At 45.3% G+C, this 16,463-nt stretch overlaps 1 protein-coding gene across 1 annotated transcript in view; it reads right to left on the minus strand.

Annotated features, from left to right (window-relative positions):
* Positions 1–473: 473 nt before the first annotated feature.
* The window catches only part of MTMR9 (myotubularin related protein 9), a 28,543-nt gene continuing 12,553 nt past the window's right edge, over positions 474–16,463 (minus strand). The window contains exons 4-10 of the mRNA XM_054024448.1: positions 14,106–14,279; positions 11,864–12,081; positions 9,884–10,045; positions 5,076–5,217; positions 3,861–4,081; positions 1,644–1,795; positions 474–905 (exon numbers count right to left, since the gene is read on the minus strand). Coding sequence (XP_053880423.1) covers positions 742–905; positions 1,644–1,795; positions 3,861–4,081; positions 5,076–5,217; positions 9,884–10,045; positions 11,864–12,081; positions 14,106–14,279 — 1,233 coding nt within the window. The 3' untranslated portion in view covers positions 474–741. The remainder of the gene's footprint in view (positions 906–1,643; positions 1,796–3,860; positions 4,082–5,075; positions 5,218–9,883; positions 10,046–11,863; positions 12,082–14,105; positions 14,280–16,463) is intronic.

Raw genomic sequence — 16,463 nt, forward strand, 5'->3', positions numbered from 1 at the left:
CAAGGCAGAGAGCCTGGCAGAACAATCCTTACAAGTTCTATACTGCATACAAACTTCTCACCTGGCTTCTGTTTCAGTTAGCCCCACCAAGCCAATTCCGGTTCCTTAATTCAAAACACCACATGCTTATTTGTCAAGTGTACAGGAGGTTTCATGTAACTGCCAGAAACCGGAGGCATTTTAAACCACGTTTGCATCCTCACTGCCTTTCTGGATAAAAGGAACATAGAATGTATGTAACGCAACATCAGAACCAACCAAAAATAAGCATCACTGAACACAACGCTGCCTTAACTAATCTCAAAAAAGGCACCTTAGACAAAAATGCCTTCACCGACCACTCAGAAAAATATTTAATACTCTTACAAATAAATGTTTAGAGGTCAAAAAATGGTCCCCAACTTAAACATAACACATCCATCTCCTGACCCATCCTGGTCTGTACAAACTTTGACAGAGGTAAGAGACAAAGCTTATGCTGAAACTGTACACAATTTATTAAAGACAGCGACGGTCAAGAGAGAACACTATGCTGAATAGTGCACTTTCCCTGTAAACAAAAAACAAGAGACCCATCCCAAACGGAAGAGATGTAGATAGTGTAAAGTGAGGGTTTCAGCAGTGAAGGGTTGAGGAGCAATTGCACCAGAGGGTTCTGCAACACATGCACATTCTCTGTTTAGTCTTTAGTGTAAAGGTGAGTTGAAAGGAAAGACCTGGTGTCCAAAGCCTTGCAAGATCTCAGGAGCTTTCCTGCATCCCATCATCTGTTTCCAGTTCTGCTAACTGCCTCCTCAGTGCATTGACTTTTGCCTGAAGTTCCTTGTTGTACTCTATGATGTTGTTCATTTCTTCGCAGGCTTCGTCCAGAAACTTGGAGGACCTATTCCAACGGAGAAAGACACCTAAAGCCCCAAAGAGAGGGGGAAAGTCAGAATCGACTAGTGTCACCAGGAGGAAACCGCTAGTTAGGGAAGATTCATACAGTGCTTTACAAATGCAGAGTGCTACGGACCAACATCAGAATTCTTAAGGACTTACCTAAACAATGCTTTGAACCATAGACAATAACCGCAACAGGTTCACTATTTCTCTTTTTTTAAAAAGTCAGTGGTTAGAGAGATCTAGACTTTGGCTTTCCACATAGCCTTGTCTGACAGGTCAATATTCAGTCTCCACCTTGGACCGATTCCACTCCTCACTTTATTTTAGTGCTAACATAAGTCTTGGATGGGATCACAGATTCACATTCAGGAGTTTGTATGGCTAGAGGACTGAATCATGACTCTGTAACCTTGGGAATGCTTGGGTGGGTGGGATGGATAAGAGGAAAGACGAGGGAGCATTCACCTTAGAAATATGTAAGTAAGGAACAACTTAGGTTGCACTAACTGTCCAAAAAGGCTCAGTCTGTTGCCCTTGGGTAAGAAGTTTCATAGCACCTGTAGTGCCTAAGAAGTGGTAGGAGGCGGCACCATGTCTCCAGGGGTGCTGGGTGTTAGAAGTTGTTTGTAATAATTGATTTCAATGGGAGTTGGATCATGCCCTTAGATGTCAAGTTGTAGGTATAAAGGTAGAATGAGTGGACAATTAGGAGAATTTTTGTTATCACAAAAACACAATACAAAAGAAGCCTGATTTACCTTCCCAAAGCTGCAGGCTCTGTGGCGCGACAGACGGCCAGATGACGAGACTGTTGGCCTCAAACAGAGGATTCTTGAATTTGCTCAGTTCGTAAGGCTGATTCACCCAAGACCACAAGGACATAGTCTTCTGTGGTAGCTTCAGTTTACACCTGGGACAGACCAATATTACTGAATTGTCTTGTCTTCACAACTGTGCACTCTCATTTGCGTTAATCAGGTACATCCCTGGGAACTAAACTATCTGCAAGTCTTCCACATGCTGTGAATGCTGAGGGACTGGGATAACTCAGATTGTTAATGAAGAGAGATCCAAGACAGTGAAATGATACTGACAGGTCACACTAGTACGCCAAGTTATTTCATTCTGTAGGGACAATTTCATGTAATTCAAAACAAGAGAGCTCATTTATCGGTGGGGGCAGAAATCAGCCATCTTCTCTTATGAACAACCTGACCCCATGAAATAGTTTGACAACCATATTTGCTCTGTTTGCTACCAAAACGGAGGGGAGGGTGGGTCTGCAGATTCTGCCTCATAGTGCAATTCTCGGTGTAAGTGAAAGTGAGGTTACTACTAGAACTGTGTATAGGGTCCCTCTTGTGGCAGGACGCACCACGGCACGTGCTATCTGACAGAGGCCATTCAACAAGCGAGAGCTTTCACAATTTACTGTCAGACAGACACAGCGAATCAAAACCTACATAGGGCATGACCCTATCCTGGGTGGTCAGATGCATCTTTGTACCAGGACTTAGCGTAGTAAAGGGGCTTGGGACAGTTTGCATGCCAGAAGCTATATAAATGAAAGCTATTGACTACATTCTCCACTTCGCAGACTGAAGAGATGGTCCAGTGGTTCGGGCACTAGCCCAGGACCTGGGAGAGCTGGGTTCGGCTACCCGCTCTATTACAGGCTGTCTGTCAAGTCACTTAGGCCTGGATGCACAGGAGTTGTCAGGCGCTGTGATTCTCAGTGTCACAGCACCTAACTTTCAGGCACCTGTAAAATCACTGGGATTCAAAGAGCCCAAGTTAGGTGCCTGGCTCCTAGACACTGAGTGGGGCTAGAGCGGCACCTTAGACTGCAATCCACAAAAGCCAGCACTCTGGGTGATTTCTCACTGGAGCAGGGCGACTGGATCCTGGATGAGTGCCGTAACCACCAGGCTACAGAGCTGTTCTCATGCTTGTTCTACTCTCCCAAAGAGTCCGGGGGGGGGGGGGGGGGGGGAAGTGGGAGGAGAAGGAGGGGAGGGGGCAAGACAGCACGCACAAACACGAGAGTGACTCTACACCCTGGGGCTTACAGCACTCCTGTGGGAGACCCAGGATCCAGTCTCCCTGCTCGAATGACTATTTATCCACAGCGCAACAGCTTCAAAAAGGTGAGACTTGAGTGGGCCCCACATCAGAATTTCCTATAGCCCAATGCTTAGAGCACTGACTTGGGAGGTAGCACATCCTTATTCAAATCCCTTCTCTCCATCAAAGAGAGGGAGGACTTGAACTAGGCGTTTGCTGCCACTGCCCAGATGAGTATCCAACCCACTGGGCTAAAACTTATGAGGGAACTCCTGTTCCCCCCACCCCCACACTTGAGGGGCCAATCCAGTAGGCACCCTCTGAGCACATCGACCGGATGAGGCCCCGCATGTGACTTAGGCTGAATGCCTGTCTTCCCCTGGCTTGGGAATTGCTCTGGGGCTTAGACAGGAAACAGGCATTTGGACTTCTAGAACAAAGCAGTAGTGTACATGCCCAGAGGCTGATACAAAGACAGCAAGGGAACTTTTAGTGCAAAAACTTAGGTGCTGAGTAAGTTTAGGGGCCTAACAGATTCAGGGGGAGTTTTGTACTTTGGAGCAGAGTCTAAAACAGACACAGGTGCCCAATTCCTTTTGTGCATGCAGGCCTCAGCCTCTCCATCCGTAAGTGGGGATAACAGCCCTGGCCTACCTCACAGGGTGCGGTGAGGAAAATCTATTAAAGATTGTGTGGTGCTCACATACCACAGTAATAGGGGCCAGATAAGTATCACAGACAGAACTTCCATTTATTTTAAGGGAAGATGACTGAAAGATCCTGGATTTTTTAAAACAGGTCTTTCAAAACTAGGAGACAGCTACCGGCCACACTCTCTTTCAAACCAACAGAACATCTGTAACGGGGCGCGGCCTGATTTCCAGGAGCACCAAACACTTCTCTTCACCAACCTTTCACTTTCGTTGTTGCCCAGAAACGTGCCAAACTGCGAGGCGTAGGCGTTTTCGAAGAGCATGATGAGGAAGTGTCCATTGAATTCAAAAGAGCAAGGGAACTGACGGAGGGTCTGCCACACGCAGTCCAAGAAAAGGAAAAACACGGGGGACTCCCATTTCTGCTTGCTGTTGGAGTAGGCAGACTGAGCACAGCGCTGCTGAAATGGGTGACCAGCCTATAAGCAAGAAACGAAGAACAATAGGTTATATACAAAGCAATGGGAGGGGTATGTTATAGGAGGAAAAGCACAAGATTTTCTATCTGTGATACTGTGTCCCACTGCATCATGTTAATATCATGTAACAGGTGCAATTTGGCTTCAAGCTAACAATAGTGAATTGCAGTGTCAATCCGCTGCACTTTTCAGGGATACTAGAGGTATGCAAGTAATATCACATTTCATCAGACTACAAGAATATGCACTGAAGACTATTTAGCACAGTGGTCCCCAACGCGGTGCCCGTGGGTGCCATGGCGCCCGCCAGGGTATTTATGTGCGCCCGCTTAGTGCCCAGCAGGGGAGAGAAGCCACGGCCCCTGGCCTGACGGGGACAGAGTACTCCGGGGCTGCGGGCGCCGGTGTTCTCTGTCCTCGCGGTTTCTCTCTGGATTAATATATTATGTAATATTAATTATGTTTTTCGTATTATTTAATGTACAAATACAAAATAAGCCTTGAAAAATTGTTGGCGCCAGTCACACTCTTCTGAAAACATGAATGTGCTACTGGCCACAAAAAGGTTGGGGACCATTGATTTAGCAGATTATGAAATTGCTGATCATGCAAGAAAAAACACCTGGCTGAGAACACCAGCTGCAATGAACTACGAAGAGCAGAATTATTTGTTAAATTTACAACTGCAACAGTATCCTTGACATGGGAGAGGGGCTCGGAAATTCTCACATTATTGAGAGATCCCTCTCAGCGCCAATGGGGAAGGACAGCTTGTGCACAATACTCCATTGACAGAAAGCCAATGGGAGATAGCTACACTGGTGCCCCAGGTATCAAGACATGCAATAACAGCGTCCAGCACAATGGGGTTCAACATGTTTGAGGCCTGAGGCTCTATCACAATACACACATTGAACAACAACTTGTGAGCACCTCAATCAAGTGACATCCACACATACATTTTTCTTAGCGCTAACTAAACAGCATCTCTCACCTGCAGCCACTCTCTCTCAATAAGAGCCTCAAAGCCACGTATGGTCCTGCACCTTGGATCCAAGATGATCTGAGCCAATGAAGTTATCTGGAGTGTAGAATCAGTTCCTTCAGTCCCGTGAACTAACACTGATGCTCCTTCCCTGAGAGAAAATTCAAGAGGGCAAGAATAGGAACCCAAATATGCAAGATGTAGGTAAGCCCAGGCTCTCAGTACACATCAGCCCACCTGCCGTGGGCTTAGACAACATTAGGTGGCTTATCAACCATTCCTTCTTTCCCACTCAAACCCACCCCTATAAGGGTGAGGGAAAAAATATTGATACTCTTTCCAGCCCCAGACCATAGTGTCATCTATGCTTCACATCATTTAAGGATTCAGTAGAATTTCTGGCTCTGTGCTTTGGGAATCCAGAATATTTTTCACACACACACAAGAGGTCTTCCTGGATCCATCAACTTAGGATCCACCCTATTAAATAGACAGTATCCAAAGACTGATCCCAACTCCATTAGAAAAGGGATCAGGAGGCCGAGAAGCTCAGTTAGGCATCTAGGACGCTCCTGGGAAGAACAGGCTACTTGGAAACCTCTTCAGAATCTTAACGGGGCCCATGTCTTCTTGGGTGTTTGTAGAGCATCTAATACTCCTGATGCTCCTTATTAGAGTATTTAGACGCTACAGCAATACAAAGTAGAACTACAAATGGACAGGGATAATATGTAATAGAGGGCTTGCCCTACAAAGGAACAATAAATATTCTGGTTGATCGCTTAGCTCTGCCTCAGAGCCAAGCGTAATGATTATCACACACACCTCTCTGTACAGATGAATCAGAAGACCATAAAGCAAGTGAAAAGTCTAAGGAAATTATAGTGAAAGTGGAGTAATAGTTTACATCAGTGGTCCCCAAAGTGTGGGGCTCAGCCCCCTAGGGGTGCCGCAGAAAAACTTTCGGGGGGGGGGGGGGGCCCAGACCAGTCCACACGTGGAACCAGGAAGGAGCGTCACCCCACCCCGCTCTGCCCCCAGCCGCAGCTCCACTTAGTCTCCCGCCCCAACCCAGTTCCGGCTCAGATCCCACCTCCACTCCAGCTACAGCTCCACTCTGCCCCCTGCTCTGCCTCCAGCCCAGCTCTTCCCTCAGTCCCTCTCTGTCTACTGGCCAGCTCTGTCTCTAGCCCCAGCTCCTCCTGCATCTCCAGTTCAGCCCCCAGCTCTGCCTTCAGCCCAAGCTCTTCTGCCGAGCCAACCGAACAATAATGGAGGGGGACACGGACAGATTCCATTACTGGGGGGAGGGGGCGACAACAGGAAAAGTTTGGGCACCACTGCTTTACATACAGCTAAGATTCAATATGTTCTTCCCCCCAGCTCCCACTGACTTTTCACAACAGCCCATCCCCCTGCATTCATTCCGATACAACACCTGGCCAAGTGCCCTAAATATCACACCACGCTCCTCCTTCAAATTTCCTGTGCCATTATTTACAGTTGTCTTATTACATCTCCCCCTCCTGAAACATGAGGGATAGCTCAGTGGTTTGAGCATTGGCCTGCTAAATCCAAGGTTGTGAGTTCAATCCTTGAGGGGGCCATTTAGGGATTTGGGGAAAAATCTGTCTGGGGATTGGTCCTGCTTTGAGCAGGGAGTTGGACTAGATGACCTCCTGAGGTCCCTTGCAACCCTGATACTCTATGATTCTATAACAAGACTGGCTCACTTGGGCAAATACCCTTTTAGCTTTTTTAAAAAAAATATAAACTAAATGGTAGGTTGTATTTGTTCATGTGCAGAGGCCTAAATTGAGCTATAAATGGTTTGTAAATAAGAGCAATCCATCAAGCAAGCGCCAATGCTGACACCAATTAATTGCTCTGCTGCTATTACTACTTGTTTTGAAGTAGAAAGCAGAGGCATAAAGATGTAGTCCATGGTAATGCTTTCATCTAGAATTAGCATAGTGTATCCAAAAGGAACTTGGGCGATACAGCTATGAATAAATTAATCCTTATGTATTTTTTTTCAGTTTGCTTTACAGTAGTTCCAGACGGAGAGCAACTTCACTACCATTCTCTTCCCCCCTCTCTCAGTAAACGCAAAAGAGAACAAACATGTCCATGTGCTTCCTGTAGAATGACAAACTAGGATAATATTGTTCTGATCTTTTATCTTTCTTGTCACAGGGATGCAAGAGAACATAAGACTGGCCATACTGGGTCAGACCAAAGATCCATCCAGCCCACTATCCTGTCTGCTGACAGTGGCCAATGCCAGGTTCACTCCTCTGGGGCACCTAACAGGTAACGATCAAGTGATCTCTCTCCTACCATCCATCACCACCATCTGACAAACAGAGGCTAGGGACACCATTCCTTACCCATCCTGGCTAATAGCCATTAATGGACTTAACCTCCATGAATTTATCCAGTTCTCTTTTAAACCATGTTATAGTCCTAGCCTTCACCACCTCCTCAGGCAAGGAGTTCCACAAGTTGACTGTGCGCTGTGTGAAGAAGAACTTCCTTTTATTTGTTTTAAACCTGCTGCCCATTAATTTCATTTGGTGACCCCTAGTTCTTATATTATGGGAACAAATAAATAACTTTTCCTTATTCACTTTCTCCACACCACTCATGATTTTATATACCTCTATCATATCCCCTCTTAGTCTCCTCTTTTCCAAGCTGAAAAGTCCTAGTCCCAGGATGTAAATCTATCTCCCACCATTCCGTCTAAGGGGATTACACAACTTCAGTGCGTTGTCTACTCAAAAGTAGTAACTAGCGTCTGAACGGGGTTGAGAGCACAGAAATTCCAGGTTGTCCCATGCCAACTCCATATAAACTCAATCTGCTTCTTTCATCTGCTAAGAGTTATAAATGCTCCATTGCACTCAATGTAAAGGAGAGTTATTGGCCTTCACCATAATAAAGTTGGAAGCAAGTAATTGCCATGGTTTGATGTTTTTAGTGCAATCCTTTTGTCTCAGTGCCCAAGGCTCAGACTCAGACTTTAAGGCCAGAAGGGACCATCATGATCATCTAGTCTGACCTCCTGCACATCACAGGCCACAGAACCTCACCCACCCACTCCTGTAATAGACCCGTAGCCTCCGGCTGAGTTACTGAAGTTCTCAGATCTTGATTTTAAAAAGACTTCAAGTTACAGAGAATCCCCCATTTACTCTAGTTCAAACAAGCAAGTGAACTGTGCCCCATGCTGCAGAAAGTGATGAAAATCCCCAAGAGTCTCTGCCAATCTGACCTGGGGAAAAATTCCTTCCCAACCCCAAATATGGCCATCAGTTAGATCATGTGGTCAGGCTGTTGCATCTTGGCACCTGGGAAAGAATTCTCTGTAGTAATTCAGAGCCCTCCCCATCCTGTACCCCTTCTCCGGCGATTGGAGATATTTGCTAATAGCAATCGTGGATGGGCCATCTGCCATTGTAGGCAACCTCATCATACCATCCCCTCCATAAACTCATCGAGCTCAGTCTTAAAACAAGTTAGGTTTTTTGCTCACACTAATCCCCTTGGAAGCCTGGTCCAGAGCTTCACTCCTCTGATGATTAGAAGCCTTCATCTAATTTAAAGCCTAAACTTGTTGATGACCAGTTTATATCCATTTGTTCTTGTACCATCATTGGCCCGTAACTTAAAAAAAAAAAAAAAAAGTGCCCTCTCCCCGGTGTTTATCCCTCTGATATATTTAGAGAAAGCAATCATGTCTCCCCTCAGTCTCTCTTTTGCTAGGCTAAACAAGCCAAGCTCCGTAAGTCTCCTCTTGTAAGGCAGGCTCTCCATTACTCTGATCATTCCAATAGCCCTTCTCTGAACCTGTTCCAGTTTGAATTCCTTGCCGGTATATTTACTAAACCTAGCAGCATCAGGTCTCAATGCCACGTCTCGGTGGTTGGCTGCCATTTTCTTAACGAAACTGAATTACATTTCAGACCACAGATTTGCAAAGAGCATGTTTTTCCTGTTTGCAAAGAGGAGACGTAGATCCTCTGAGATGGGAGGAAATAGGCCCCTTCCCGTACAACTGTGAACAGGCCACAGCTAGACTGCTACATCCACTTCTGCTCACCTGGATAACAAATACACCAGAGGAAATTTTGATAAAAGGAAAAAACTGATTAAGGGGGTGAAAAATGTTTATGAGGAATGACTCTACAAATATATATATATAGCTTGGTTAAGTGACTGGTTGGAGGAGTCATGATCCTTTAAAAGAAAGGAGAAAAATTGCTTAGACTGATAGAAAGAAGTATGAAGTAAATTTGGCTTGAATATCAAAAAAGCGTAGATATGTTAAACTGTGGGAAAGACTGCAAAGGAAATGATGGAAGCCCCATTGCTTTAGTCATTTAAAATTAGACTGAGTACTGGACTAGCTCAATGGAAAGGATGTTCATTGAGTAAAGAATGTGCACATGCATGGTCAAAACAGGATCAAGTTTAGCTGTCCTTAATATGTTGTCACAACAGTAGTTCAGTTGTGTAAACTCTAGTTTTATTGGCGATATAGGTTAGATTGGGCAAAACATTAGATGACACAGGAAGCAATCTTGACTAGATGACCTATTGTCCATCCCTAATTGTTAGGATTCCTCACTCATGCTTGTACTAATAAAACCTAGACCTGGCCTAAACTGCTCCTTCATGGTGGTGATAAAATGGTGTCTTACATGGAAATAAGCAAAAAAAGTATACTGTAGTAAAATACCGTAGCTGCCGCCGAAAGGAATATTTAACAAGCAGCATCACAGATAGTAACAACGAACTGAGAGAGGATTTACCTGTCAATGCACTGAGCAGCCAGACAAGCCGCAGTTAGTATCTCTTTAATGTGAGTCAGCCAGTTGGAGGCTTCCAGTTTACTAAGCCAGCGATCCATGTTGTGTGATTGATCATTGCAAGCTTCCACAAGTTTGATGAGACTTTCCTGCAGAATATTATACCTTTGAGGAAAGCAAAGATTATTTAGCCCACAAGCAATATTACTGAAGCTATTAGACCACGCTCACACATCCATAAGATAACCCATCAAAATACAGATTTAAACACCAACGCTTCAAGAGAAGTTATGGTAAGAAGCATGACTTTATTAAAGTGATATTTTCTTGTTCAACAAATCTGTTCTTAGTGTGAATGAGTCACAATTTAGTATCATGGGAAAATACCAGTGCTTAAACTCGAGCAATTCCACTCCTTAAAAAGGCATGTTCTGCTCTGAAATATCCCGAGGGGAAAAAAAAAAAAAAAAAAAAAAAAAAACAACCACCTAGCACCGTCTTCCTGACTTTATCTGCACCCTGTGTGTTTTCTGTTATATCCACTGACTAAATAAGTTTTTGCTACTTTTTATTCCAGATAACATGGCTGAATCAATACTGGGAAGAAAAAAAGCTGGATTCCAGTCTGACACATACTGCAACACACTTGCTAACCAAGTTCCAACTGCAAAATCTTTATTGTGGGTGCTGCAGAAGACAAAGAGTAGTAAGAAAACAAGTCTTTACTTGTAAATTGAGAAGATGTGATCTGAGGTCATTGAGACAAATATAGAATCCCACAGTGCCATTTTTAGAGTCACTTTCAGACTACAACCACACTAAGACAGACGGACTATGTACACACAAAGATAAACTGAAAAAAAGTTCTACTTTATATTTACAGGATCTTATGACTTTCATTTGCAAGACTTAGCAAGCTGCAGTGCTCAGCGTGCTTTAGGTTGAACTAAATGTTTCTCTTTGATCCTCTTCCTGCTATGAGATCTTAAGGCACATTTAAAGTTACAGATCTACTGACCATCAGACATTTAAATGTCACATGGTCTAACACCTATTGAGAGAGAGAGAGAATGAATGTGGTGGTGGGGAAGTAAGAGGATGGAGGGGCGTGCGAAAGAAGAGAGCATATTACGATTTGATATAAAAGATTTGGTTCCAAGAAATTAATAACCAGAGATAGCAAGATGAACTTGAACTTTTTAATTTATGTTTAGAAAGGGGCATATAAAGTAAAATGCACCGACACTCAAGCCTGTCTGTAAAATTATCATCAAGTTCAACTGCTCACAAGAGCTGTAAAAACATGGCAGCAATTCATAAAAGTTCTATTCACTCCCTTAGTTCTCTAAGGTCATGCCTACCCTGGGGTTTTGGTTTTTTGCTCTAGTGTAGCTACAAGAATGGAGATGCATTAATGCAGTGTCAAGATTCTAAGCCAAGATTCTTAAGAGATCAGCCTTTTGCACTGTGCAGGTGGCACAAAAGGACTGGACTGTGGCCAAAACTGGCCAGCAAGGAATCTCCCTGCCATAGGGCAACTACACTGCTAGTGTAAAGCTACTGCAGCCAGTTCCCACACCAGCTACCTCTATACGCCCGACATAAGTTGGGGGAAGGAGTGCAGCTCTGTTATGCCTATCCTCCATTGGTGCAGGATACATTAAGAACCCTATACCTGTGGTGTGACTCAGAGCAGCTGAGTGGTCTTAAGGCTCAAGTGACCCTGAAAATAAGGGAACCATAATTAGCTCTTTGATGACTGCCCGCCTACCCCCAGTCTGCTGCAGGAAGCAGAGCTCAGGCACAGGTGAGAATCGGGCCCTGGTGTTTCCAATCAGGGGAAGCCAACACTTAACACCAGCACAGCACGCCTACACGGGAGGTTAGCAGTGAGGCAGCTACGCTGGTTCAAGAAAACCTAGTTCTTCAAGGCAGCCTGAAAGCGGCTATGGGATTCCCTGACGGCCATCTTATTTCACTTACCTCTCAACAGATTTGTGAATTCGCCTCCACTGAGGATACTGCACTTCCTGCTCAAAGCCGCCTCCTTTGGCTCTGGCCTGCTGAGCAACATTCAGGGAACGGGTATCAATGATGTAGCCACGCTTTCCTGCCCTCAAGGTGGCATTAATAAGCGCTGAGTCTTCCTTACACCGTCTCCCATTAGTACCTGTGAGAGGCTGGCTGCTCCGCATCATTACCTAGGAGAAGGAACAAAGCATCAGCTGTTAGAGACGGGGAGATCCATTAGATTGTCTAGTCTGGGCCCCTGCCAGTGGCATATTGTAGGGAGCAATCCATCTGCTAGTGCTTCAGCCAGTTTAGTTCTACACATTGTTAAAGGAAAGCGGAAGCCCTGTTGGTTAACAATCCCATCCTTGCAGTGAAGTTCACTGCTTACCTCAGCCTTCAAACGCCTCTCCCAGCAACTTCAGGATCCAAGTCAAAATTACCCCTTTAGTTCCTCTATGGACTTGCACCAGCCAAGCTCAGACATCTCTCCTCACTGTCCTTCCCACTCTCTTATCCTCTTAGCATTTACCTGGATAGTCTGGCTGTTGAAGTGGCCAAAGAGCGGTCTTCGGTAGAGTCTGCTATTTGAAAAAGCCTGCCCATAGCTCTCTACCTTTCTTCCCATTTCAGCTGCAAACCCTTGTTTTCCTCTTGCATGTAACTGCACTTTTCAGTTCCTTCCTATCTTTCATTGCCCTTATGTCTGAACACTAGATTAAATGATTTCTTGCTTCTTAAAAAAATTATTATTCTGCAGGCCACTTTTCAGGAGAAAGACCCTCACACAGCCTCCTCAGCTTTCAGTTTATGATTCCCTGCCCACCACCTTCACAACCTCTGACTCCAGATTCCTGCTGAAACTTCTTTAATGGGCAAACATTTGAAGGAGGGTTTTATTTTTAACCTGTAACCAATACTGTTTTAAAACATTTTAGTCACCTATGTAATGCAAACATGTTCCTTAGAAGTAGTTTTATTCGGTGGTTCTGGAAAAACCCATAAACCAGAGCTCCACGCTTGTTTAAGATAAGGCTTTATGGAAGAAAGATTTCACAGATGATAAAGCTATGCCATAACTCTAGTACAAGAGACAACCAAAAGCATGAGGATGATGAGTCAAACATATCTACTGACGCCCAGACTAGAGCAGGGTGTAGCAATGCATGACAGAAGGCATTACTATCAGAAGTTCAAGAATTGCAACTTGAATGCTTGAAACATACGTGTATTAAGAGCAAAAATCTCAAGAAATCTCTCTCTCCCCCCACCCAAGCAAGGAAGGAAGACAATGGAAGCTCCACAGTGACAGGGAACAGCATGAGCTACCTAACTCCTTCACTGGTTTGGGATTGATTTGTCAACGTGCAACTAGTTGATGATTTAACTATAAGCCTGGGCAAAAGGAGAAATACAGGAAGTACCTATGTTGGATCAGGCCAGTGTTAGTCTAATCCAATGCCTTGCCTCCAACGGCGCGTAGTACTAGATGTAAGGAATCACATAACAACCCACCTTCTGGATACATTTCTTTGTAATCACAAGCAGTTAGTGGCTGGGTCAGAGAGGTGCCAGAGTCTCAGATTCTGACAACTTAAAAGCGGAAGGGGTCGGGGAGTGAGTGAAAGAATTCGCTGCTCATTAACGGTGCCACATGGACAGGCCTGGAGAACTGAGTCCTCTGCTCGTTCACAGAACAGGTGCAGTGTAAGCAGAGGCAGTGCGAGCTTCACTCACACTGTGCCTCAATCATGACTCAGATGGACCACATCTCAGGGTGAAAGGATCATGCAGTCTCTGTGGGTCGTTCTTGGGCTGCCTGTGCTAACTGGCTGTGGACTGAAGTGCCAGTTGTGGAGGTTGCGAGTAGGAGGTGGACCTCTCTCTGCCGAGAGATGACTCATTTCCTAGCCACTACTGAACAGATGTTAGATTACCAGTCTAGACTGGTAGTGACTGAAAGGCTGTCCTATATTCCTACACCTAGAGTTGCCCAGGCTCCCTTGTTTAAATATAAATGGCTATGAAAAGACAGTCTCAGAATAAGCTGGGTAGTGATTGTGAGTTGACATCTTATGAGCTGCATTGGAAACCTTCAGGAGATGTTATTTTCCAATAAACAGGGCAAAAGAGTTCTGAAGAGACCTTAATATTTTTGTCCAGCCCAAGAAAACCCACTCCTCTTAAGTGCCTAAAGCACTCAAACAAGACTTACCATCCCATTCTTCTTATGGTAATAGCTTAGAACGGGGAAGCGGCCACCATGGCGAAAGGTTGCAACTCTCCGAAGGGCCTCATCATCAATTGATTTGGGGACAGTGACAGCTGGCGGGTAGGAGGGGCAGACGGAGAACTCCTTATTGACATAGCTCAGCCGCCATTCATTCGTCTGGAAGAGACACAAGAGAACGTTTTGTTGTGCTAGCAAATGAACGCTGCAATGTTAGAAGGAAACGTGGGAAAGCCAAGACATTCTAAGTTAAAAGTTAAAACTACCAAACAAAAAAAAGTTATAAGATACCATCTGAAAATCTACAGATAATGTCACTTAGATTTTTGGTTTGTCACCTGTGCCTCACCCAAAACCAGGAGACAATTCCCCCCTCCCTCCCCAGATATGCCTGTGGAAGGATCCTGACAAGAAGAGGTGTCTCCTGCCTTAAAAACCCTCTAAGGATGGAGATTCCACCACCTCCCTAGTAACCCATTCCAGTGCTTCACCACCCTCCCAGTGAACTATAGTGTTTCCTAATATACAACCTAGACCTCCCCCACTGCAACCTGAGACCATTGCTCCTTGTTCTGTCATCTGCCGCCATTGAGAACAGCTGAGCTCCATCCTCTTTGGAACCCTCCTTCAGGTAGTTGAAGGCTGCTATCAAATCCCTCCTCACTCTTCTCTTCTGCAGACTAAACAAGCCCAGTTCCCTCAGCATCTCCTCGTAAGGCACGAGCCCCAGCCTAATCATTTTCGTTGCCCTCCGCTCAACTCTCTCCAATTTGTCCACATCCTTTCTGTAGTGGGGAGCCCAAAACTGGAACCAGTACTCCAGATGTGGCTTCACCAGCGCTAAATAGAAGGAAATAATCACTACCCTTGATCTGCTGGCAATGCTCCTACTAATGCAGCCCATTATGCCATTAGCCTTCTTGGCAACAAGGGCACACTGCTGACTCGTATCCAGCTTTTCATCCACTATAATCCCCAGGTCCTTTTCTGCAGAACTGCCGCTTAGCCAGTCAGTCCCCAGCCTGTAGCGGTGCATGAGATTCTTCCGTCCTAAGTGCAGACTCTGCACTTGTCCTTGTTGAACCTCATCAGATTTCTTTTAGCCCAATCCTCCAATTTGTCTAGGTCACTCTGGACCCTACCCCTACCTTCCAGCCTACCTCTCCCACCAACTTAGTGTCATCTGCGAACTTGCTGAAGGTGCAATCCATCCCATCATCCAGATCATTAATAAAGATGTTGAACAAAACTGGCCCCAGGAGCGACGCCTGAGGTACTCCGCTTGATACCCACTGCCAACTAGACATGAGATAACCTCATTACAATAAATTAAGTAAATTGTTTGCATGTTCCTCTCTCTGTAAAAATGTTGGTCTCTGCATGTTTCAATTTTTCTCAATACAAAATATTTGGGTCTTCAGCCAGTGGAAAGTGTTGTTTGTTTCCCCATGTTCACACAAAGACATCAGCTATATATTTAATTGACTTAAACCTCGTTTACACCTAAACATTAGACCGACCTAGCTACATGACTCCCTGTGCACCGTAGTTAGGTTGCCCTAACCCCACCGCCAACCTCCCTGTGGACAAAATTCTTCCATTGACCTAGCTACCACCTCTCAAACAGGTGGATTAACTACATGATGGAAAAACCCCTTATGCCGATGCAGGAGGCATCTACACTGTAGATGTAGCAGCACTGTAGCTATGCCACAGTAGCACAGACATACCCTTAGTTCCACAATTTCGCTGTAGAATTTGCTGTTGTGATGGATTTATTCGAACCGTCATGCAGGGCAGACACTTGACAAGAATGCTGCTCCCCTGTACATCACCCGCCCGAGACAGGATCTTTAGTGCACACACAGTCTAGGGCAGGGATCGGCAACCTTTGGCACGCGGCCTGTCAGAGAAATCCACTGGCGGGCCGGGACGGCTAATGGGGGCTGCGGGAAGCAGCGTGGGCCGAGGGATGTGCTGGCCACTGCTTCCTGCAGCCCCCATTGGCCTGGAACGGCGAACCCCGGCCAGTGGGAGCTGCGATCGGCCGAACCTGCGGTCGCTGCAGGTAAACAAACTGTCCCGGCCCGCCAGCGGATTTCCCTGACAGGCCGCGTGCCAAAGGTTGCCCATCCCTGGTCTATGGTATTAGCAAATGCAGCAACTTGTAAATTGCTACATCTTCTTTGAAGCACATTTGCATTAAATGTTCTTGCCACAGCATCCAAGAGGACTCAAAACAAGAATATGTTGCAATGTAGCATGACTAAGCCACATTTAAGCTAAATTTCTGGAGTGCTGTACTTGAAGTGTACTGTGAAATTTTATTACAAATGCAGGATG

The sequence above is a fragment of the Malaclemys terrapin genome, chromosome 3 (assembly GCF_027887155.1).
Source record: "Malaclemys terrapin pileata isolate rMalTer1 chromosome 3, rMalTer1.hap1, whole genome shotgun sequence".
NCBI classification, from domain to species: Eukaryota; Metazoa; Chordata; order Testudines; family Emydidae; genus Malaclemys; species Malaclemys terrapin.